This window comes from Balaenoptera physalus, assembly GCF_965194825.1.
Source record: "Balaenoptera physalus genome assembly, chromosome: 4".
NCBI classification, from domain to species: domain Eukaryota; kingdom Metazoa; phylum Chordata; class Mammalia; order Artiodactyla; family Balaenopteridae; genus Balaenoptera; species Balaenoptera physalus.
This window is the reverse complement of record NC_138891.1, coordinates 140681240-140704396: the sequence shown is the minus strand read 5'-3', so window position 1 is coordinate 140704396 and position 23157 is coordinate 140681240. Positions and strand designations below refer to the sequence as shown.

Sequence of the window (23157 nt, the reverse complement as noted above, 5' to 3'; positions counted from 1 at the left end):
TGGGAATATGTACTTTCACTGAGTGATCTCGCATACGTGACTTTGGTGTTTGAGGAATAGCATGTGCCCCCCCCCCCCGCCCCACCGCCGTTTCAATCTAGCTATTTTATTTGGCTGATTTTAAAAGATTATTTAATTATTTTGTTTTAATTTTTAAAAAAGATACTTAAAAAATTCAAGCACAACTGAAAAGTACTGACAACAAATCATCCAAAAAGTTAAAACCTGGAAATAACTAGGATTGATATTTGAGGATCATTTCAGATATTTCTCTATACCTGTGTATTCACACAGTGATATATTCCTTAAGGTTGGTTACTGCATCATAATATATGAATATATATTTTCACTTCTAAGATATATATTTTAAAGTGATTTCTTTTTTGGATTATAGTTATTATTATCTAATTTATGGTAAGCCAATTAACTTATGGTTTAGTTTGGAAAATGATGATCTAATGTGCCTAAATTTAGCCATGTCTTCTAAATATCTTAAAAGTAACAAAAACCAATCTTGGTTAACAGTATGTGGCAAAAATACCCATTCAAGAATATTTTATTTTTTGAACTATTATTATTATTATTTTTGCCTTAAATCCTTTTGGGATTAGATAGAATGCGAAATACTTTATTGAAGATGGTACTTATTTAAGTGTTGATTTTCATCTGCATGTTTGTGTTTCAGTCTGATTCCGTGGCTTTGATGTCACAGTCTAGGCAGAGGACATGTAGGCGTAAATATCCAAATTATGGTAGAAGAAATCTTGGACGGCTTGAGTTGTCTTCTGGAAATGAATCTTCAAGCTCCGTAAGACATGTCAGTTTCATAACTTTAAAATATATAAAATAATCTTGAATAATTTGTCTTAATTCTTTACTTGGAATCTACCTTGAAATTTTGTGAAAGTATAGTATTCTCTAGAGATTAAGATGAAGTTTCACATTTTGAATTTCTCTAACAATTTTGAACAGCTTTGTTGTACCATATAAGTGTACAATCCAGTGGTTTTAGTATATTAACAAAATTGTACCATCCCCACCACTATTTAATTTCAAAATATTTTAATCACCTAAAAAGAAACCCTGTACCCATTTGCAAGTACTTCCCATTCCCACTCCACCCAAGCCACTGGCAACCACTAATCTTTCTATCCCCGTGGATTTTTGTATTCTGGACGTTTCATTTAATGGAAGCATACAGTATGATCTTGTGACTGGCTTTTTTCACTTACTATGTAATGTTCAAGGCTGGTTCCATGTATAGCATGGATGAATACTTCATTCTTTTCCATTGCCCAATATTCCATTATATGAATAGACCGCAGTTTGTTTACCCACTCATCAGCTGGTGGACTTTTGTATTATTTCTACTTTTTGACTGTTATGGATGTTGCTCCTTATCAGCATTAACGTACAGGGTTTTGTTTGGCCATAAGTTTTCAGTTCATTTGGGTTTATATCTATGAGTCAATTTGGTGGGTCATATGGTAACTCTGTATTTTTACCTTTTGAGGAATTGCCAGACTGTTTTCCAAAGTGGCTGTATTATTTTATATTCCCAGTCAGTAATGTATGAAGTTTCCAGTTTCTCCACATCCTTGTCCACACTTGTTATGTTCTGTCCTTTTGATTTCAGTTGTCCTGGTGGATGTGAAATGGTATCTCACTGTGGTTTTGATTACATTCTCCTAATGACTAATGATGTTGAACATGTTTTCGTGTGCTGTTTTCCACTTGTATGTCTTTGGAGAAATATCTATGCAAATCTCTGGCCCATTTTTCAATTTGGTTGTCTTTTTTATTGCTATAAGGGTTCTTTATACATTCTGGATACAAATCCTTTATATCAGATGTATGACTTTGAAATATATTCTCCCATTTATTGGATTGTCTTTTCACTTCTTTGCTTGTTTCCTCTGAAGCACAAAAGTTTTACATTTTGATGAAGTCTAGTTTGTTTTTTCCTTAGTTGCTTGTGCTTTTGCCGTCATATCTAAGAAGTCTTTGTCTTAACCCTTTTCTTGACTTACAATAATCATATGTAAGTTACTGTTCTTCTTTTTGATTTTTTGGGGGGAGACCAGTATTTCTGTAAAGAGTTTTTAAAGGTTAATATTAGAATGTTAGTATTTTCTAATCAGTAATGTTTTGAGGATTGAAATGTTACATAAGGATGAACAATTTATTTGAATTCCTCTGTGAAGCATTAGGGTAGTAGTCAAACATAGGGTTTGAATTTAAATCCAAGTTATTCTACTTCGACAAGTTGGTTAAACTTTTGTGCCTCTGCCTATATCTGTAAAAGTAATTAATAGTATGTCCCTCAGAGGTGTTGTGAGAATTCATTTAGTTAACCATGTAAAGTGTTTAAAACACTGCCTAATATCCAATAATGTTAGCTGCTAACCGTTCACTTAAATGATTTTGTGTAAGACCTTTCTTATTTATTTTCTTCTTCTTTATATGTATTGAGCATGTTTTAACCTTTAATGATTTGGGGTAATTATGATAAATGTTCCCATCCATCCTCACTAGTTTCTGGCATATCTTTCCTGTGTTTTTCTTTTTCTTTCCCCTATATACTCAATTAGATACATGTATATTTTATTATTTCTCCTTTTGTACACAAAATGTTGCATACCACAGATACTCTTTTGCACTTGGGTTTTTTCACTTAAAATATTCTTAAAATCACTTCGTATCAGTTCATAAATGCCTTCCTTATTTATTTATTTATTTTTAAAGAGTTGTATCATATTTAAGTTATCTGATTATAACAGAGTTTATTTAACCACTCTCCTGGTTATGGGCATTTAGGATGTTTACAGCGTTTGCATTTTAAATAATGCTACAATGAATAATCTTGTAGATGTATGTATTTTTCTAATGATGGAGATGTTATTGGGGGCGGGGTACATTCCTTGAAATGGGATTGCTGGGCCCAAAGATAAACACGTTTGTATCTTATGAGATGCTGATAAAAATTCCTCATAAAGGAGAATTCCAACTTGCTTTCCTCCCTGTGGCGTAAGAGAGTGTCCGTTTTCTTACTGTTTACCAACAGTGTGTTACACTTTCTAATTTTTGCCAATTTAATTGGCGAGAGATGGTATCTTAGTTTTATTTTTTATATGTTTTGGCTATTCTTTTATGTGATAGAATATTATATGTAACATGAAATTTACCATTAGCTGTTTTTAACTATACAGTTCAGTGGCATTAACTGCATTTACAGATGTATGCAACCATCACTGCTCTTCATTTCTAGCACTTTTTCATCATCCCAAATAGCAGCTCTGTACTCATTAAACAAGAACTCCCCATTTCCTTCTCTTCCCAGCCCCTGGTAACCTCTCTTATACTTTCTGTCTCTATGAATTTGCCTATTTTAGGTACCTCATGTAAGTGGAATCACAATATTTGTCCTTTTGTCTTTGGTTTATTTACAGTGTAGTTTACATTTCTCTTATGTGTGAAGTTGAACATATTTTTATATATTTAGAGTCTTTTTCATCTTTGTGCATTGTGTTTCATGTCTCTTGGCCATTTTTCTATCGTGTTTTTGGCCTTTTTCCCCCTTCAAGTTTTAATTTTTTCCACCCTGCTACATTACTGTATTTTTGAGTTAATTTTATCATTGGATTCTGTGACGTTTTCCAGGTACACTCTCATTTATACAGTATTCAGTTTTACTACTTCTCTTCTAATTTTTATACTTTTAATTGACTTTTCTTGTCTAATGGCAGTATTTAATACTTCCAGTACATTGGTGGATACTAGTGGAGATAGTGGACCATATTCCTGTTGTCAGTGGACATGTGTCTGCTATTTTCATAATAAGTAAGATGCTTTGTTTTAGGTTTCTACAGTATACATATATATTATGCTAGGGAAATATCAACTAATTCTTATTTTCTTAAGTGTTTCTGAAAAATCAGGAATGATTATAGATTGAGTTTTAATTTTTAGATCAGTAGTATTAATCTTATGATTTTATGTCTTAATTTGGTCTATTTGCAATTAATGGGGAACTTTTAAATTAACACCAGTATAATGTAGAATGCTACATCCACTTGACCTTTTAAGATGAGTCATAATTTTGTGTTGTGGTAGTTTACCCCCTACAGTGGTATGAACTCACCCTCCTGAGTGTTGCAGACGGCTGGGGATGGTTGTGTGTATGTGTGTGCTGGTTCCGTTACGCTTTGGTGTGGAAAGCACTGACAGCAGAAAAAGTATGGATTTTAGAGTTGGCCTGCTTTCTGATTCCATTTCTTATACTTACTCTTCTGTGACCCCAGGCGTATTTCTTTACATTTCTTAGCCTTGGGTTTCTCTATATATGAAAAGGTAGTAGTGGGCAGGTAGTGACTTGAGATAATACAAAACTCATTGGCAAGACGGATCCAAGATTTGTGGGGTTTGAATCTTGTATAATTTTAGGGACGTTCTTTAGAAAAAGAATTCAGAGTTACAAATAGACACAGGGCCTTGGTAGGCAAGTTAAATTGAAAGCCTCTGAAACTTAAGTTTCATTAGCTTTATCTTAACCCTGCTTCTGTTTACAGAAATATTTTGAGAGTTAATGCAGATAAAACATTTAAAACTTTTTCCCAGAATGCATGGTTTCCAGGTAGTAGATTTTAAGAGTTTATTTTATTACTGTGATTTTTTAGAAGTCTATTTTGAGCATAAAAAGCAGACTCCTGTTGAGTAGATCTAGTGTGGTTGGCCTACTAGGAATCTGTACTCCTTGCATAGCATTGGGCTCACATTTTGAGGAACATTTTTTAAGAATATGTTTACTTTGCATTTTGCCTACTCAACTGAAGTAAACAAAATAGCTATTTCCTTGCAATTCCATCTTTTTAGTTTTGTTTCTCTACAGCATTTTCATTATCCATTTATGATTCACTTAATGTAAGTAGCTGTTATAGGAAAAGGTTGTATCTCAATTTAAAAGTACCTGCTTAGTATCCAAGACCAGAATTTAAAGTAGACGGCAGCGATTAGGGTTGTGGGAATTAGCTACTTGTTCCCCTCTCTTCCTTTAAAGACTTCCATGTTTCAGGTTTAAAAAAAATTACACAGTAAGTACAGCGAGTTCCCATATACTGTTTCCCTAAGTGTTTCCTATTAATAACATCTTGATTTAGTGTGGTACATTTGCAACAACTGATGAACCAATTTTATACATTATCATTAACTAAATTCTGTAGTTTACATTAGGGATCACTCTGTGTTGTATGGGTTTAGACAAATGCATAATGTTATGTACCTACCATAATAGTATCATACAGAATAGTTCCACTGTCCTAAACCCCCCCTCTGCTGTACTTAATCATCACTCCCTCCCTCTTCCTGAGCTACGGGCAACCACTGATCTTTTTACTGTTTCCATAGTTTTGACTTTTCTAGAATGTCATATAGTTGGATCAAACAGTATGTGGCCTTTTCACATTGATTACTTTCTAGTAATATGAGTTTAATTTTCCTCTATGATAAGTCTATATTTAGCTCTGTAAGAAACTGCCCAACTATTATCCAAAGTGGTTGTGTTACATTTTGTATTCTGATGAACAGTGAATGAGAGTTCCTGTGCTTCACATCTTTTTAAGATAGTATTTCTTCCCAACTTCATCTATAGATTCAACACAGTTGCAGTCAAAATCCCAGCAAGTTTATTTTGTGGATATTGGCAAAGAGATTCTGAAGTTTGTTTGGAGAAAAAAATGACCCAGAATAGCTAACAGTACTGAAGAACAACAAAGGTGCAGGACTGATAGATACTACCTGACATTAAGACTTAGTATAAATCTCCAGTTTTCAAGACAGTGTCGTACTGGTGAAAAAATAGACAAATATATCAATGGAATAGAATAAGGAACCCAGAAGTAGACCAATACAAATATACTCAACTAGTGTTTGATGGAGGAACAAAGACAACTCAGTGGACAAAGCATTGTCTTTTCAACAAGTGGTGTGGAACAACGGGATATCCACATGCAAACAAAATAAAAAAATCTAGACACAGTCTTTTCACAAAAATTAACTCAAAATATATCATAAACTTAATGTAAATGTAAAACACAAAATTATAAAATTTCTAAAAGATAACATATAATAAAAATCTAGGTGACCTTGGGTGTAATGATCACTTTTTAGATAAAATTCCAATAGCATGATCCATGAAGGAAAAACTTGACAAATAGAAAAGCCTGAAAGACACTGTTAAGAGAATGAAAAGACAAGCCATGGACTGGGAGAAAATACTTGTAAAACTCATGTCTGATAAAGGACTTGTATTCTTTTTTTTTTTAATTAAAGAAATTTTGTTTTAACATCTTTATTGGAGTATAATTGCTTTACAATGGTGTGTTAGTTTCTGCTTTATAACAAAGTGAATCAGCTATACATATATCCCCATATCTCCTCTCTCTTGCGTCTCCCTCCCACCATCCCTATCCCGCCCCTCTAGGTGGTAGGACTTGTATTCTTTTTTTTTTTTTTTTTTTTAATTTTTTTTGAGAAAAGGACTGGGAAGGTCTTTTTTTAAAAAAAATAAATTTATTTATTTATTTATTTTTGGCTGCGTAGGTTCTTTGTTGCTGTGCGTGGGCTTTCTCTAGTTGCGGTGAGCAGGGCCTACTCTTCGTTGCCGTGCGCGGGCTTCTCATTGTCGTGGCTTCTCTTGTTGCGGAGCACGGGCTCTAGGTGCGCAGGCTTCAGTAGTTGTGGCACATGGGCTCAGTAGTTACGGCTTGCGGTCTCTAGAGCTCAGGCTCAGTAGTTGTGGCGCACGGGCTTAGTTGCTCTGTGGCATGTGGGATCTTCCCGGGCCAGGGCTCGAACCCGTGTCCCTTGCACTGGCAGGCAGATTCTTAACCACTGCACCACCAGGGAAGTCCAGGACTTGTATTCTTAAAACTCAATAAGAACACAACCCAATTTAAAAATCGACAAAAGATCTAACAGGGACTTCGTTAAAGAAGATATACAGATGGCAGATAAGCACATGAAAAGGTGCTCAACATCATATGTCATTAGAGAATTGAAAGTAAAATGAGATACCACTACCCACCTATTACAGTGGCTTGAGTTCAAAACGCTGAGAACATTTACATTGACTTATTAACTTTGCTCAGAGAATGGCCTCTTGTATCAGTTTCTTTTGTTAATAGTAGTAGTGTTAAGTCTCACAAATATTTTCTGTTGCCTAATTCTTTGATAAGAAAAAGGGTGTAGTAAAGACACTTGCTTTTTGTTTTAAGTTTACCTATTTTGTTACCTGGTTATCATACTTACTCCTGAGATGATTAGAATGACTGTGTGGTTTCTCTTGACTTCTGTTATTTAATCTCAGAGATCAAGATTTTTACTTTATTTTTCTCCCCCTCACAAAATTAGGAGACTTCATGTGATCAAAGTGAAGGTTCTTGTTCTTCTGAAGAAGAAGAATGGAAAAGTGATAGAAGAAGTGAAAGTGACAGTGAAAGTTCAAGGTACCTGTTTTTACTCGTTTTAATCTTCTAAGCATTTTAGTCATGACGTTGAATGGCATCATACTTGAATGGCATTCAAGGTGTAAGAGCTTCCAACTGTGGAACAACTAACATTGAGTTTTTAATACATTTAAAAGGAGAAGAAAGCTGGATTAACAGCTGTTTCTACAGAAAATATTTTGGGTATTTTTTTTTTTTGACTATAAAACATTTGAGCCAACAGTGTAAATATGTGTACTCAAAACATCAATTTAGTCTTGGGCTACGTTTATAAAGAGGAGTATACAACGTCTGTGTGATAAAATCACTGTTGAATTTATTATTAGTTATTGCATACGTTGATGAAAGTTCAATTAACTATCAAGAAGAAAAAAAAAAAGGGAATTTTATTCGAGCCAAACTGAGGATTATAACCGGGAAGCAGATTCTCAGGAAGCTCTGAGAACTGTTCCCCCTGTTAGAAGCTGAAGGCACGGTCATGTACATTTTCAAGACAAATGATGGTACATCAGGATGACATACTGCTATTTTATATAAAGTTCACCAAGAATGCATAGTCCAGGTAAACTTTTACAAAGTGAGCACCAAGTACTATGACCCCCTACAGAGCTGGGAAAGAATGTTATTCTTTTAAGAAGTTAAATTGCTAACGTCAGAAGAAAGAAAAAAATTGATCTTTACTGTTGAGCAGACACTCCCATCTTTGAGCAGCTCTGGTTAATGTTTAATGCCGATGCCCGCTGCACGTTAGGGAGGGTGGAGGCCCAAATGGACACAGAGAATTTTATGTTTAATTTTTCCTGTCCTGCCTTAAAATATAAACTTTATTTTATCATACGTATTACCTTTTGTTTAGTTTTGGTATCCAAATTTCATGGGACTAAGATGTTAACATCTGTTCCTTGTCTTGGTAAATGTCAACTTTGTCCTGGCAGATGCTCCAGCCAGAAACCTGGATATCATTCTCTCTTCATAACATTTCCATCACCAAGTCTAGAAAATTCTCCCTTCTAAATATGACTCAGATTATTTTAATTTCCATTGATACTGTGCTTTACAGACCACCATACCATACTCCTGGCTTCCTTTCTTGTCTTCTTTTATTCCATTATGCTTAGGAGCTGGAGTGATTTCTAGAGCACTTGTCTACCCTTGTTTTTGTTTGTTAACTTAATTTTAATTGTGGTGAAATATACAGAACATAAAATTCACCATCTTAACTGTTTTTAACTGTACAGTTCAATAGTGTTAAGTACATTCACAGTGTTGTGCACCCAATCTCCAGAACTCATTTCGTCTTGCAAAACCGAGACTGTATACCTACTAAACAACAGTTTGCCACTCCACCCCACCCACCCCTGGCAACCACCATTGTCCTTTCTATCTCTGTATTCACTATCTTTTAATTTAACTTTTCTTGAATTTTATTGTACAAAGCAGATGCTCTTAAGATTTTTAAAACAGCTCTTTTTATAACATAAAATATAATACAAAAATAATATTTGTAATAAATAGCTTTTGGAACTGTGTGTTTTATCAAGGCTGAGAGGTATGTGGTTGGACAATGATGGCCGCAGTAGAGGATTTTTATCCTTTTCTGTGTTTGCTAAAGCTGGGAGTGGGCCAGGGGCTAGTTTTCTAGTTTCCTATTTGACTCTGCTTTTGCTCCAGGGTAGGTTAGGACTAGGCCCTCTCTGGGATCTTTTCTCATATCAGGGAGAGTCCCCCTGTTGGCAAGAAGCTTTGTCCACTTAGAGCTTTCTGTTCTGTGCTTTCCTTGTGGCTCTCAGTGTAGTCACTGACGGTTTGTCATTCCAGTTACAATTTCTAGTCCCATTTTGGAGCCTCCTGCGGTTTAGGGGGCGCGCTGCTCTTCTGCACAGTCTCTCCTGCTTTCGTAGCTACACTTCACTTTTGGAAAGGGTATTATTAGTTGGCTCTAGATGTTGTCTTCTATGAGGTCTCATCCAAATTATACTTACAAAAAATTTCTCAGGCTTATATCCTTTCCTAATTCCCAGTGTCAGTGAAGATTTTTCTCCTTCTCATGGTCTTTGGTCATTTCAGTATGCACTGATAGGGAGGGCAGTCGAATCTTCCCAGGATCTTTTCTTTCCTCCTTGTTGTCTCTCCTTTCTTAAGGTTGTAGGATGAATTTACTCTTAGGGCTTAGATTCTGGTTCTGTACAACTGAAACTGTTTTCCTCTCTAGTGGCTCTTCATCTAGATATTCTGATTGGACGGCTGACGCAGGCATCAATCTGCAGCCTCCTTTACGAACGTCATCCCGTCGACGAATTACTCGGTTTCGTAGTAGTTCAGAGGACGAAATGTCTACTGAGAATTTATCTCCTCCAAAAAGGAGACGAAAGAGAAAGAAAGAAAATAAGCCTAAAAAAGAGGTAAGAAAAGTATATCTTTAAAAATACCATCTATCTACACTTTTCTAGTTTCTGTCCATATTTAGAAATTAGAAATCTTTGGGAATTTGTAGGCTTTATTACTATTATTTTTTTGATCGACATACATCATCAGGAGTCAAACGTAAAATGCAAACAAACTTATTTTTGGAAAATCTCCTTTGTTATTAAAACTTCTCTAATCTGCTCTGAGTTGGACTTGGCACTTATACCTTTCTGAATCTGTAACTTAGAGGGAAGGCTCTATTTTGCTCAGATCCCCACCATAACTCTTATTTTGTCCTCCAGTTCCAACACCAAAAATATACTTCAAGGCATTTTAAGATCCTTTATTCTTGTTTTGTCTGCTGTTGTTCTGTTTCCCATTTTCATTTGACATGTTCTGTCTTCATACTTTTCTCCTAATTGTAATATTGCTGTACCTTGTTCCATGTACAGTGCTACATGTGCTCCTGTCATATAGGTAGCTGTTGTTATTTAAAGATGCTATGTCTTTGTATTAGGTATCTATTGCTGTGTAACAGATCATCTTGGAACTTAGCTTAAAAACAAGAAACATTTATTATTTCATGTTTTGATGAATCAGGAATTTGGGAACTGATTAGCTGAGTTTTGGCTGATGAGGTTGCAGTCATCATGTTAGCTTGGGTCACAGTTGTCTAAAGGCTTGACTGGGGGTGGATCTTTGAAGTTTGTTCATAGGGCAGTTGGCTGCTGGCCTCAGTTCCTTACCATATGGGCTCCTCCATAGGGCTGCTTGAGTGTCTTCTTGACATGGTAGCTGATTGTCCCCACAGCAAGTGATCCAAAAATTAAGCAAGGGCTAAGCCTTTTATGACCTAGTCTTGGAAGTTGCACATTGTTACTTCTGCTTTTTTCTATTTGTTAGAAGTAGTTGGAGCCCACATTGAGTGGAGTATACTTAGGCTCCACCTCTTAAAGAGGAAAGGAGGCGTATCAAAGAATTTGTGGTTATATTTTTAAATTACCAGTCTTTTTTTTTTTTTTAATTTTTTTCCATTATGGTTTATCACAGAATATTGAATATAGTTCCCTGTGCTATACAGTAGGACCTTGTTGTTTATCCATCCTAAATATAATAGTTTGCATTTGCTAACCCCAAACTCCCATTCCATCCCTGTACCACCCCCCTCCCCCTTGGCAACCACTAGTTGTTCTCTGTGTCTGTGAGTCTGTTTCTATTTCATAAAAGTTCATTTGTATCATATTTTAGATTCCACATGTGATATCATATGTAAAATTATCAGTCTTAAAACCTCAAATCAAGAGGAGACTCCCTGAGATGATTAGTCTGTGGTGAAATTCACTGTGGAGTCTTGGCAAAGCAGCCTTAGTGTGTTGAAGAGGATCCAGCTGGAAATTAAACCCGCTTCATAGGATGTAAAGTGCTATGCAGAATCTGTTAGAAATTCAGGAGACGCTAGGAAAGTGCTAGGTAGATCTACAGTGCTTGCACAGCTGATAATGTTCCTATGTATGTTAAAGAACCAAATATGTATGCTGTTTAAAAACTAATCATTAGGTGACATGCTAATAAAACAGCCATTCTGAATGGTGAAGTCTTTTGTTTTTCAATTAAACAGTGCACACTGCCCCTTTCTATTCTATTAAACTTTGTTCGCTTCCCCTTGGCAGAATCTGCGGAGGATGACTCAGGCAGAGCTTGCAAACATGGAACGCTTATATGAATTTCATCCTCCGGTTTGGATAACTGACACCACACTTCGGAAGTCTCCTTTTGTTCCTCAAATGGGTGATGAGGTGAGAGTAATAAAGTTTAAAAATGTGAATATGGAACGTAAAATTAATATTACTCTTAGGTTTTTATTTTTAAATGTATACTTCCCTTTTGTAGGTAATATATTTTCGACAGGGTCATGAAGCTTATATTGAGGCTGTCAGAAGAAATAACATTTATGAACTGAACCCTAACAAGGAGCCATGGAGAAAAATGGATCTTAGGGTAAGATGATGGTATCATTAAATCATTAAGCATTTAGCACATACATGTATCGTTAAATTATTTATAAATCCATTAAAAATAACCTACTGGAGGCATACTTCATTACTACCTTTCTGTTAATTTCCAACTTAAAAACATTTCGGCTATTACCTGCTAAGCATTAAGGTCTAGTCAGAAGACATGCTTGTCAGTGGGCACTCTGTACATTATTGGAAGGCAGCTTGGCTGTATATATCATTAATCTTAAAATGATTGTACCCAGGACAGATTTTCAAAAGAAGTGCAAGTTTTCAAAAAAACCAATACAAATTGGAAAAAAAGGTTCAACCTCACATGTAATAAAATACAGAAAAAACTTTAGCTTCTCTGTACTTAACCAATTTTATGTATATACATATTTTTAACATTTAAAGAAAGAAAATACCATGTTTTAACAAGTAGCAAAGGTTTAGGTTTGTTAATAGTTGTTCAACTTGGTGATAAGGGTACATGCAACAGGTGCAGGCTCCCCGTAGGGTATCTTGGCAGTTGGAATTGAAACTGAAAATATTTAGACCTTTTAAATCAGCAGTTCTACTTTTGGTAATTTAGGAAACAACCAGAAGTGCATACAAATTTAAATTCTATATCACTGTTTATAAAAACAAAAAATTAGGAAAAAATCCAAATATCCCACAGTACTGAATGAACCAAACCATGATATGTTCACACATTTGGCTACTATGTAGAGCCCACCATGCAGCCGAGGCTTTTAAAATGTTTGTAGAATGAATGTTACATATTCACAGTGTGTTACTAAGAGGAAAAATGGGATGTGAAATTCTGTTTTTGGTTATGATAAAAATTTAAAGACATATGGTCAACCAAAATAAATACATTAAAATGTTAGTGGTGATTACATGTAGAGTAGTATTACAGGTGATTTTTAATCTTTATACTTCATATTTTTGATAGTTTCATTAACTGTTAGAAGATGAAAAAACTCAGTGGCTCTACTTCTATGAATTTGGCTTCAGATACATTCAAATTTATGTCTCTTTCACTTATTACTGTGTACCTGAGGACAGCTGATCCTCATTTTTCTTGTCTTCGGTATTTACGAATTTGCCTTTCTCACTGTTTGCTATTTGTAACACCAAAATCAGTACTCAAGGTGCTTTCTAGTCATTTGCAGACATGCACAGTGTGGCAAAAGATTTGAGTTGTCTGCCCAGCATGTTCTCAGCTGAGGTTGAACAAGGTGATATTTCCTTCTTTTGAGCTCTCATATTGTAAATAAGTGTTCTTTTTGCAGTCTATTCAGTGCCACGTTAAACATTTTTCAGATTTTTGTGCTTTTTTTTCAGATTTTTGTGTTGGTGACTTGCTGTTTAAGATGGCCCCCTAGCGTAGTGCTAAAGTGCTGTCTTGTGTTACTATGTACAAGAAGGTGATGATGTACCTTATGGAGAAAATCTGTGTGTTAGATAAGCTTCTTTTAGGCATGAGTCATAGTGCTGTTGGTTGTGAGTTCAATGTTAATGACTCAACAACCTAGATTAAATGACATGTCTTTACATAGAAATTCACATTACACAAGATACTATCTTAATTAGGTGACTGAAATGTTACGACTGGGGGCCTGTAGCCACCTAGCCTTGTATTCCCTCCAGGAGCAGTGGTTCAGTATTCACTGGGAACTCACTAATTCATCATTTTGGGTGGCACTACAGAATAGTAAGAATGCTGCAGATAATGAGAACCAACTGTATTTTTAGCACTTTGTTTGGCACATTATAACAATAACATTTTGTGCAGTGAATAAATGGATGAATCATCTCATATTCTTAGTATTAAGGAAACAGGTATTGGGGGAAGGCTAATTACAGTAGAATGAGTAGGATGCTCTATCATGGTAGGAAGTTTCTCCCATTCCCTGTCTTACCCCTACTGCCTGGAATAGGTCATGGCACATAGATCTTCAACAAATATTTATTGAAATGTATTAGGTAGAAATTTAATGTCAAGTTTTTGAAGAATAATAAGCCAAATGCTTACATAGTTTGATTTGCATAGTACAAAATTATATAAATGAAAATGTTTCTCTAGGAAGAGAAGAAAGCCAGAAGGAAATTCTGATTGTGCACAGTGGTTGTGTTTAGATACTGAGCTGATGGGTGATTTGTGCGTTGCTTCTTATACTTTTGTTGTGTTTTTTTCTAAAGTTAGTATATTCCTTACGTTAGAAACAGTGTTAAATACCGGTCTTCAAAAAGATGTGAAGATTTAGCAGAAACGATTGTAAATAATGGTAAATTAAACCCCTCTTCTGGTTTGGAATTCTAAATTGTGAGCTGACTTAATTTGGCAACATGTGGAGAATTATAATCTTGAGGAATTGCTTTATTTTAACCATTTATTCTTTTAAAAATATCTGTTAAAGGATCAAGAGTTGGTCAAAATAGTTGGAATACGATATGAGGTTGGTCCCCCTACACTTTGTTGCCTCAAGCTAGCATTTATAGATCCTGCGACTGGAAAACTTATGGACAAATCTTTCTCTATTAGGTATGTGTTACTTTTTAAAAAATGAAATTATTTAAATTTAGATTTTCCCTCTCGCTGATCAGCATGTCCTTTGCATTCAGCTGCAGGGTAAATAGTAGAGCACTGTGGACAGCCCAAGATGTAAGTTGAAGTTCTGATAGATGGGACCCACTGGAAGTAAAAATACTGGTACTGCAGCAGCAATTAGGCAGGAGCGTGTTTTATACATTTTTCATGCCACTTAAATGTGTAGAGAATTCTGGCCTGTAGTGGAAATTGCTTCTGCATTTGTTTTGAGAAAATGTTAGAATAAATAATTTGCTAAACCTGTGCTGTCCAATATGGTAGCTGTTAGCCACGTGTGGCTGCCGAGGACTTGAACTGTTGCTAATTTGAATTGAGTGTGATTAAGTGTACACATTGGATTTTGAAGGCTTGGTATGAAGGCAAAGAATGTAAAATATCTCATTATTTTGTATTGATTATGTGGTGAAACAATATTTAGGATATATTGGGTTAAATAAAATGCACTATTAAAATTAATTTCAGTGGTTTCTTTTTACTTTAATAAGGCTAGTCAAAAATTAAAAATTACATATGTGGCTCCCATTGTATTTCTTTTGGACATTGCTGCTCTAGACTATAACCTGCTGTGCAGGAAATTTAACAGTCTTTTATTTTTGTTTAGATATCATGATATGCCAGATGTTATTGACTTTCTTGTACTGCGTCAGTTTTACGATGAAGCAAGACAGAGGAACTGGCAGTCTTGTAAGTCTGTCCTTACCCTGAGAAATGAATCTCTCATTTTATTGCTCTAAATTTTTTGGTTGTGGTGCTGCGTATTATGGTGGATGCAAACATGTAAATTCTGGAAAGAAATATAAGACTGCTAAGTATATTTTGCTTAGGGCTTGGTATGGTATGTGACATTTTGGAAGGATGATTTCTTACTCCTGGAGTATAGGCTAGAGTAGACCTTCTATTTCCTTTCAGACTTGTCCACACTGCATTACTTCCATCTTTAATGTGACACTGGTATAATTCACAAAATTACCTGTAATGTAGAACAATAAGAAAGTTGAAAAATAACGCAATAATGTTCTGGTATGCCAGAATATCTTACCTTTGATAATCATATCAACCCAGACTTAAATAGGTTGACTTGAGGTAACCATTCCTTTAAAAAATAAAAAATTTGTGTAAAACTTACGCTTTATAACCATGAATTGTATGGGTCGACAGAAAAAATAAAATCACCTAAATGTAGGCACTAACTTTTGAATGTGGCTTTTTGAATGTGGTTTCAATGTGGTTTTCATGGTGACTATTTAAGGCAGGCTGGTAGGCTCACTTGCTTAGACTTGTGTAGGTTATTAATCTCCTTAGGACATAATTGATGACTGTAATTAGGCCAGCAACTGTAATAGTTATTTCACAGGTGTATATGTATTACTTTCCAGTATGTAATGCTGTCTGGGGAGCTCATGTATTGAGTTTGACTTTAGTCACCTAGGAGAATGAAAAGTCATTCTCCTTTTATCAATTTTAGTGAAATACTAAGTTCTACCTAGGCTGTGTCAGCTGGTGTACACATTCATAAATGATGTTAAGACCTCATTAATTTTCCTAATTCCTGCTGCCTTTTTCTGCAGGCAATAGAAACAGGTAAATAAATTCCCTGAGTTGTCCCTATTTGAAACGAAATCTTATCGGAGAGTGTGGCTGCTCTTAGTAGACTTTTTTTTTTCTTTAAATTAATAGCTACTCTATTTATTTATTTATTTATTTATTTTTAGCTGTGTTGGGTCTTCGTTTTGTGCGAGGGCTTTCTCTAGTTGCGGCAAGCGGGGGCCACTCTTCATCGTGGTGCGCGGGCCTCTCACTATCGCGGCCCCTCCCGTTGCACTTTTTTTTTTTTAGTAGACTGTTTTTAATGGTAACGTCCACACAAGTAATCAGGGTTATTTTGGGGACTGGAGGTGTAAAGGAAAGTTTTCTTGAAGAGAAATATCTAGCCACCAAAGATGAAACAGAACAAAACAAAAAACAAACCAGACAGCTGGAATATGTAGAAGTTAATGTTGTACAGCCAAGTCCCAAAGAACTTTATAGTTTCCTAGCCAATCTGGTTTTCAACCGCCATGATGTGTAAATTAGAAGCTCTCATTTTGTTCTACCAACATGCCCATTCAAAAAAATTTCTTAACCTTGATTCTCTACAAGTAAATGCTAGAGATTGGTTCCTGACTACCCCTTGTAATTTGGTGGGTTTTGTTTTATTTTTGAGGTTGTGAAATTATTGTATCATATCTTATATGCTAATTAATTTGTTTTTGCTCCCCCATAAAAATCTTACTTCTTCTCCTGAAGTTTGAGCAGTTATTATAGGAAGTTGCTTGTGAGAACTTTTTACTGAGCAGATGTTTATCCTGCTTTTGACTAGCCAAAATAGGTTTATTTGAAAAATCTTAATGGAATAGGAAAGCCCATTTTTACCATGAGAAAATGAATTTTTTAAGCCTCCTTTTAATTTAAAGTTTTTAGTCTTACACCAAAGAACTATTTTTATCTCAACTGAAAGTATTCTAATATTAGATAAATAGGGAAGAAAAATATTACCTAACTAATTCTTGGTGTCAAAGACTGGCTCCCTTAGTAACCATATATTTTTGTATTAGGCTTCTCAAAATGAAGCCCCTGGATTTGTTATTATTACAGTAATACTTATTGTAACAAATATTATAATTGATATTTGTTAAATTGGGTTATTTATAGAATTGGACAGAAACCATGGTGCTACATCAAAATTTTAGTATATTCCTTCCATTAAAAAGGTTTGTTGTTAAAATTTATTAAGACTTCTTTTTAAAGTTGAAGTGTTGTTTTGGAATATCTGTATTAATGAAATACTGTCAAAAGTAGAATTTTATTAACGGTAGAAGGGTGGTGGGATGAGGGGCTTATGGGTTTCTAATGATTTTGAAGTAAAATAGACATAAAGATCATGTTTATATAAATTTGAAAATATATTAACCTCAAAACACGTAGCTCCAATAGTTGTGATATTACTATTGTTTTCAGTTTTACAGAATTTATTGAAAGCATACTTTCTTTAGTCAAGACTATTTGTGGGGAATATTCTCTTTCTTGGGAGTGATATGTAGCTTTAATTTTGATTGATACTATTTCTGTAAAACTTTTCTTGAAGAAAGTATTGTTAATCTAGCAAAGAATTATTAATGAAGGATAAGTAACTTTTTTTATATTGATTTTGTTTTGAAAACGATGGGATGGATGGGAAGGAGGAGATAGGGTTATTATAGCAGTCTGTGTTTCTTTTGTAATATATGTAAAACAAAGATCGAATACAGTTTCTTTCTCTAGAAGTTGTTAACAGTTATAGAATACACTTAGAAATGTGTATGTATAATCTAAAATCGCTGAAGTCAGTTGAAGTATTCTTTCCAGTTACTTTGGTTTGTACAGGGAGCTCTCCTAAGGTCTGCTTGCCTGCTTTTATATTATGCTGAGATAATGGGGTATGTGGATGTTTAATTCTTTTAAATAATAAATAAGTATTTTCAAGGGTACATTTAGACCTGATTTTTATTATGAGATCTTAAGAATTAGAACACCGTTTTATGTGGAGGTATATATATAGCAGCAACTTTAGAAGAATCATGGATTAACTTCTGATCATACGTTTATAACTTGTTTTATTCAGGAAATGTTACATATTTCATAAGTATATTTAATATGCTTATTAAATATTTATCGATTTGTATACATCGTTGTAAAAGATTTTTGAGTTTTGTTAAATTTTGTTCTTTGTAATAGAACTTATTTTGGAGTGGGCATTTGGATCCATTAAATAATGGAACCTAGTCATGAACCGTTCTCATCAACTATATTCTATGGTTTTATACCTTTGGTAAATTGCCGAGTGTAGTACTATGTCTTTTTCACGTATGTTTTATCACTAAAGATTGCAGATAAGTGGCGAAGAATGGCTAAGTTTAAGATAAAAATATTATTTGATTTGTTTTATCTGTGTCATAGGTATTTTATAAGTTAAAAATGTTAATGTTAGCAAATTGATGTCTCAGACTTGGTCGTCTCTCTTATAGGTGACAGGTTTCGTTCTATCATTGACGATGCTTGGTGGTTTGGAACGGTGCTGAGTCAAGAGCCGTATCAGCCACAGTACCCTGATAGTCATTTCCAGTGTTACATTGTTAGGTATGTATGCAGATGAAAAGCAGTCATCTACAAACATTTGTTCATTGCGGCAGGTTGTGGTATGAATGACGTGTTTCAGGTTAAAAAAAACACCATTGAGTTCATTGTTAAGTCACGTCAGTCTCACCTTTGCAGCATCTCTCTAGAATGCCTCTGTTACTAGTACCCGCCTTGGTACAGGTTCTACTTGCTTCCCTGGGACCTTTTTTGTAGCCTCCTAATATTTCCTCAACCCAATATTGCAGGATCATTGTTCAGGAGCACATGTTACTTCATTTCCCTTGTTCAAAAAAAGTCTGTGCTGCCTTTCCATTGGCTGTGGAAACAAAGTCCACATTCTGAAGTGTGGCATTCAAGGCCTTCACACTGTCTTTCTTCACTTACCCTGGGTACAGGCCACACAGGATTTCTGGTTTTGTCCTTGAATCCACCATACATTTTTATACTTGTTTGTTATAATCTATTTGGAAAAAACCATACTGTTAATATTTAAACTTACTGCTACAGTGAGGTTAATTTTTGCATTTTCTATCTTTTTGTTTACTCTTGTAGTGGGTACCTAGTATTAGCCACAGGTTTTTTTTTTTTTTTTTTTTTTTTTATTGGAGTATAGTTGCTTTACAATGTTGTGTTAGTTTCTGCTGTACAGCAAAGCGAATCAACTATACATACACATATGTCCCCTCTTTTTTGGATTTCCTTCCCATGTAGGCCACCACAGCTCCCTGTGTTATACACAGTGTTCTCATTAGTTATCTATTTTTTACATGCTATCCATTGTCTTTATGAAAGGCTAACCAGACTTTTTTTGGTTTTAACAGGTGGGACAATACTGAAATTGAAAAACTTAGCCCTTGGGACATGGAACCAATACCTGATAATGGTATGTAATTTTTAAACAATGAAAATATACTTTCAAGTTTTTATCTTACTAATGCACATAGAGCACATTTGTGGTCTTTGAGAAACATTTTTAAATTATGGTAACTGTGAGCTTTACTAAAACAAGTGAACAGAATTATGTGTATCTGGCTCCTTAATTCTTATCTTGTTTCCAGCTTGTTGCTCGCTGTATCTTAGTCACCAACTGTCATTTCTCATGTAACTGTGCTTTAGTCTCTTCTTGATCTCCTTCACATAGCCTCCATTTCCCTTTCCTCATCCTTATTCCTTTACCCTTGTTCTTTCTTCAGAGAAGAGCTCTAACCTGGCTTGCGTCTGTCTTTCGCATTACCTCAACTTGTCTGAGAGGTAGAGGCCTCTGTTCCAAAGGCCATCTCTTCTCCAGTGCTTGCTGTCCCATTCCTTTGAACTTCTCTTGGACCTGGTATTTACACTTAGTTCATTCCCTCCATCAATTTTAGTTTCCTCCTTCCTATCTCCATTCAAGTTTGGATTTGTGTCTTGTACCTTAAAACAGCTTTCATTTCGTTTTCTTGAACATTTTGCTACTGAATTACTTCACTCTTGTTAAACTTTTTGAAGGGGTACCCTATATATCTGTTGCCTCCCATCTCTCCACTATCAAGCTTTCTTTTATATTAGTGTTGATTCAACATAAAAACATGCAAGAACTTGTGTCCTTCCACATCCACCATTTTTGACACATGAAATCTTTGCTCTGTGTTTTCTTCTTGTGTCTGCCTTAAGGATCAAGCCCTTTTTCCTTTGTGTTTTATTCTCTGACATATCTCCATCAACTGTTGCCTTACTTTACTTTGGAAATAAGGAGTTGTTTTTTTTTTTTTTCTCTTTTTGTTTTTTTTAACATCTTTATTGGAGTATAATTGCTTTACAATGGTGTGTTAGTTTCTGCTGTATAACAAAGTGAATCAGCTATACAGATACATATATCCCCATATCTCCTCTCTCTTGCATCTCCCTCCCATCCTCCCTATCTCCCCCCTCTAGGTGGTCACAAAGCACCGAGCTGATCTCCCTGTGCTATGCAGCTGCTTCCCACTAAGGAGTTTTTTTCAAAAAAATTTGTTTTAAATAACTACACTCTTGAAAGTCACCAGTGACTCCTTTATTAAGTTTTCTTTTGAGCTTAGTATCTTAACAAATAATACTTAGCAATATGAAATGACATTTTGCATTGCATAAAGCATATATAGATAAGTGAAAACCAACATTTTTTTGAGGTCTTACTCTGCTGCTAAGAACTTCATATGTATCCATTAATTTAATCTTACTCTGAGGTGATGCTCTATTATTAATTTTACAGATGAAGGAACTCAGGCTCAGAGCGTTTTCAGTAACTTAGCTAAGTCACACACCTCTAGAAAGGTTAGGAGTTTGGATTCTAGCCTAAGCCATCTGGCACCAACCAGTGCTTTTAACTGCTAGTTATAGCTGCCGCTTTGTAAACGATACCAAATCAATAAAAGCACTTACATAAAGAGATTTTACATGTTAATGAGGCCAATAAGTCTTTAGAAGAGTTGTCAAAAGACATGAACAGGCAGAAAAATAAATTTGGAGGCATATGAAGAAAAGCTCATTTGCATTATCAGTCTCGGAAAGGTATATTAAAATAATAATATTTTAAATAATAATTTAAAATATTAAAATATCGTTTTACCTATCAAATTGTTAGATTGATATGTTTGTCTTCTTTCTGTTGACATTTTTCTTTTTTAAAAAATAGTTTTCAAGAAACTATTCTCTGAATATTTACATTGCCTCTTGTTCTTTTTAAAAATGTGCACACTCTTCCAGTATCAATTTTTACTGCACTTTTTAAACATTTCATTTTGAAATAATTTCAAACTTAAGAATATTACAAAAAGAGTACGAAAAATTTCTGAACACCCAGTTTTCTCAAATGTTAACATCTTAACCCAAGTACAGTGCATTTATCAAAATCAGGAAATACCATTGATACAATTCTAATCTTATAGACCTTTTTCAAATTTTGACATGGTCTTAATGTTCTTTCACACATGGGATTTCATTGCCATGTCTTCTTAGTCTCCTTTAGTCTGGAATCCCTGAATCTTTCCATTATCTTTCATGACCATGACACTTTTGAAGAGCACTGGCCACTTACTTTGTAGAATTTCTCTCAGTTTGCGTTTGTCTGATGTTTCCTCATGATTAAGTCCAGAGTTTGCATATTTGGCAAGAGTGTCAGAGAAGTGATGTTGTGGCTTTCTCAGTGCATCATATCAGGAGGCACGTGATAGCAGTTTGTCCTGTTACTGGGAATACTAACTTTAATCATTTAATTTAGGTGGTGTCTGCCAGGTTTTTCTGCTATAAAGTAACTTATTTTTCCTTTGATTAGTATCTTGTATATGAACTTGGACAACTGAATTTAAATATAGTGTATATTTAGTTTGGTTTGATTTTTTGTTTTCTTTTCTTTTTTGATGGAATCATAGTTGATCCACCTGAAGAATTAGGAGCTAGTATTTCTGTCACTTCAGATGAGCTAGAGAAATTGCTCTACAAACCCCAAGATGGTGAATGGGGTCAGAAATCGAGAGATGAAGAATGTGAACGAATTATTAGTGGTATAGATCAACTTTTGAATCTTGGTAAGTTTTTCTACAGTGACAAGTTTCATGTTCAAGATTTCTTTTCCACAAAAGTATTTTAAAACAGTAGCATAATTGTGGTTATGTTCTTTATTACAATTTGTATTTATTACTTTTTGGGTAAGCCTGTAGTGCTAATTGTAGCTCTGTTTTATGAATGATTTGTAGAGAAATATCACTTAGAGGTAATGAATTCTTGATGAAAATTCTTCCTTCTGCCATTACAGATATAGCAGCAGCTTTTGCAGGTCCAGTTGATCTGTGTACATATCCAAAGTACTGTACTGTAGTGGCCTATCCAACTGATCTGTACACAATTCGAATGAGACTTGTTAATCGATTTTACAGGTCAGTAGAAACCTACTTTAAAAAAAATTTGAAAAGATATTTGGCCATTTAACCAGGTAGAGTTAACAGAGGTAGTGGTGGCTGATTGTGACAGTGGTGGAGTGGGGGCTGATTGACATTATTTTCTGTTTCATTCTCTTCTTTTGTTATAGTCATTTTTTGGTCCTGTGTGTAAGACAGTGTGTTAGATGCCTGTGGGTAGGTGTGGATAGAACCTGGATAAGGAGAAGTACCACGTTTCATTCCTCAGTCTTTAGTAGTCTGTTTTTCTTGCAAAAGCTGCTCCATTTAAATATAAAATTTAGTTAATAATGACTTTGGCCTTTGAAAGATAAAATCCCCAGAGTCATCAACTTTTTATCTCTGGCTTCTAGAGCTTTGAAAACTATAAAATTTCCCATTCTCAGTGATTTTTTTTTTTTTTTTTTTTTTAAAGCAGGTGATGGTATTCTGTATGATTCAGCTGCTTTGGGAAATTGTCTTTACAAAAAACTGACTTCTTGAGTTCACATTGTTGATGTTAATTTACCTCTGTAGTGCATTCGTTCAGAAACCAGTTTGTGAGTTTATAGTCAGATTGACTTTCTTAGAAT

The 23157-nt window shown here is 34.8% G+C and overlaps 1 protein-coding gene across 3 annotated transcripts in view; it reads left to right on the top strand.

Annotated features, from left to right (window-relative positions):
• Positions 1-23157, top strand: part of BRWD1 (bromodomain and WD repeat domain containing 1) — a 120417-nt gene that overhangs the window by 69733 nt on the left and 27527 nt on the right. For 2 of the 3 annotated variants that reach the window (XM_082458726.1, XM_082458727.1), the window contains 11 exons: positions 686-817; positions 7408-7502; positions 9715-9904; positions 11579-11704; positions 11799-11906; positions 14329-14453; positions 15121-15203; positions 18563-18674; positions 19496-19557; positions 22061-22216; positions 22444-22564. In XM_082458726.1, the coding sequence (XP_082314852.1) occupies positions 686-817; positions 7408-7502; positions 9715-9904; positions 11579-11704; positions 11799-11906; positions 14329-14453; positions 15121-15203; positions 18563-18674; positions 19496-19557; positions 22061-22216; positions 22444-22564 (1310 nt within the window). The remainder of the gene's footprint in view (positions 1-685; positions 818-7407; positions 7503-9714; positions 9905-11578; positions 11705-11798; positions 11907-14328; positions 14454-15120; positions 15204-18562; positions 18675-19495; positions 19558-22060; positions 22217-22443; positions 22565-23157) is intronic. The other variant, XM_082458728.1, reaches the window with a different exon arrangement.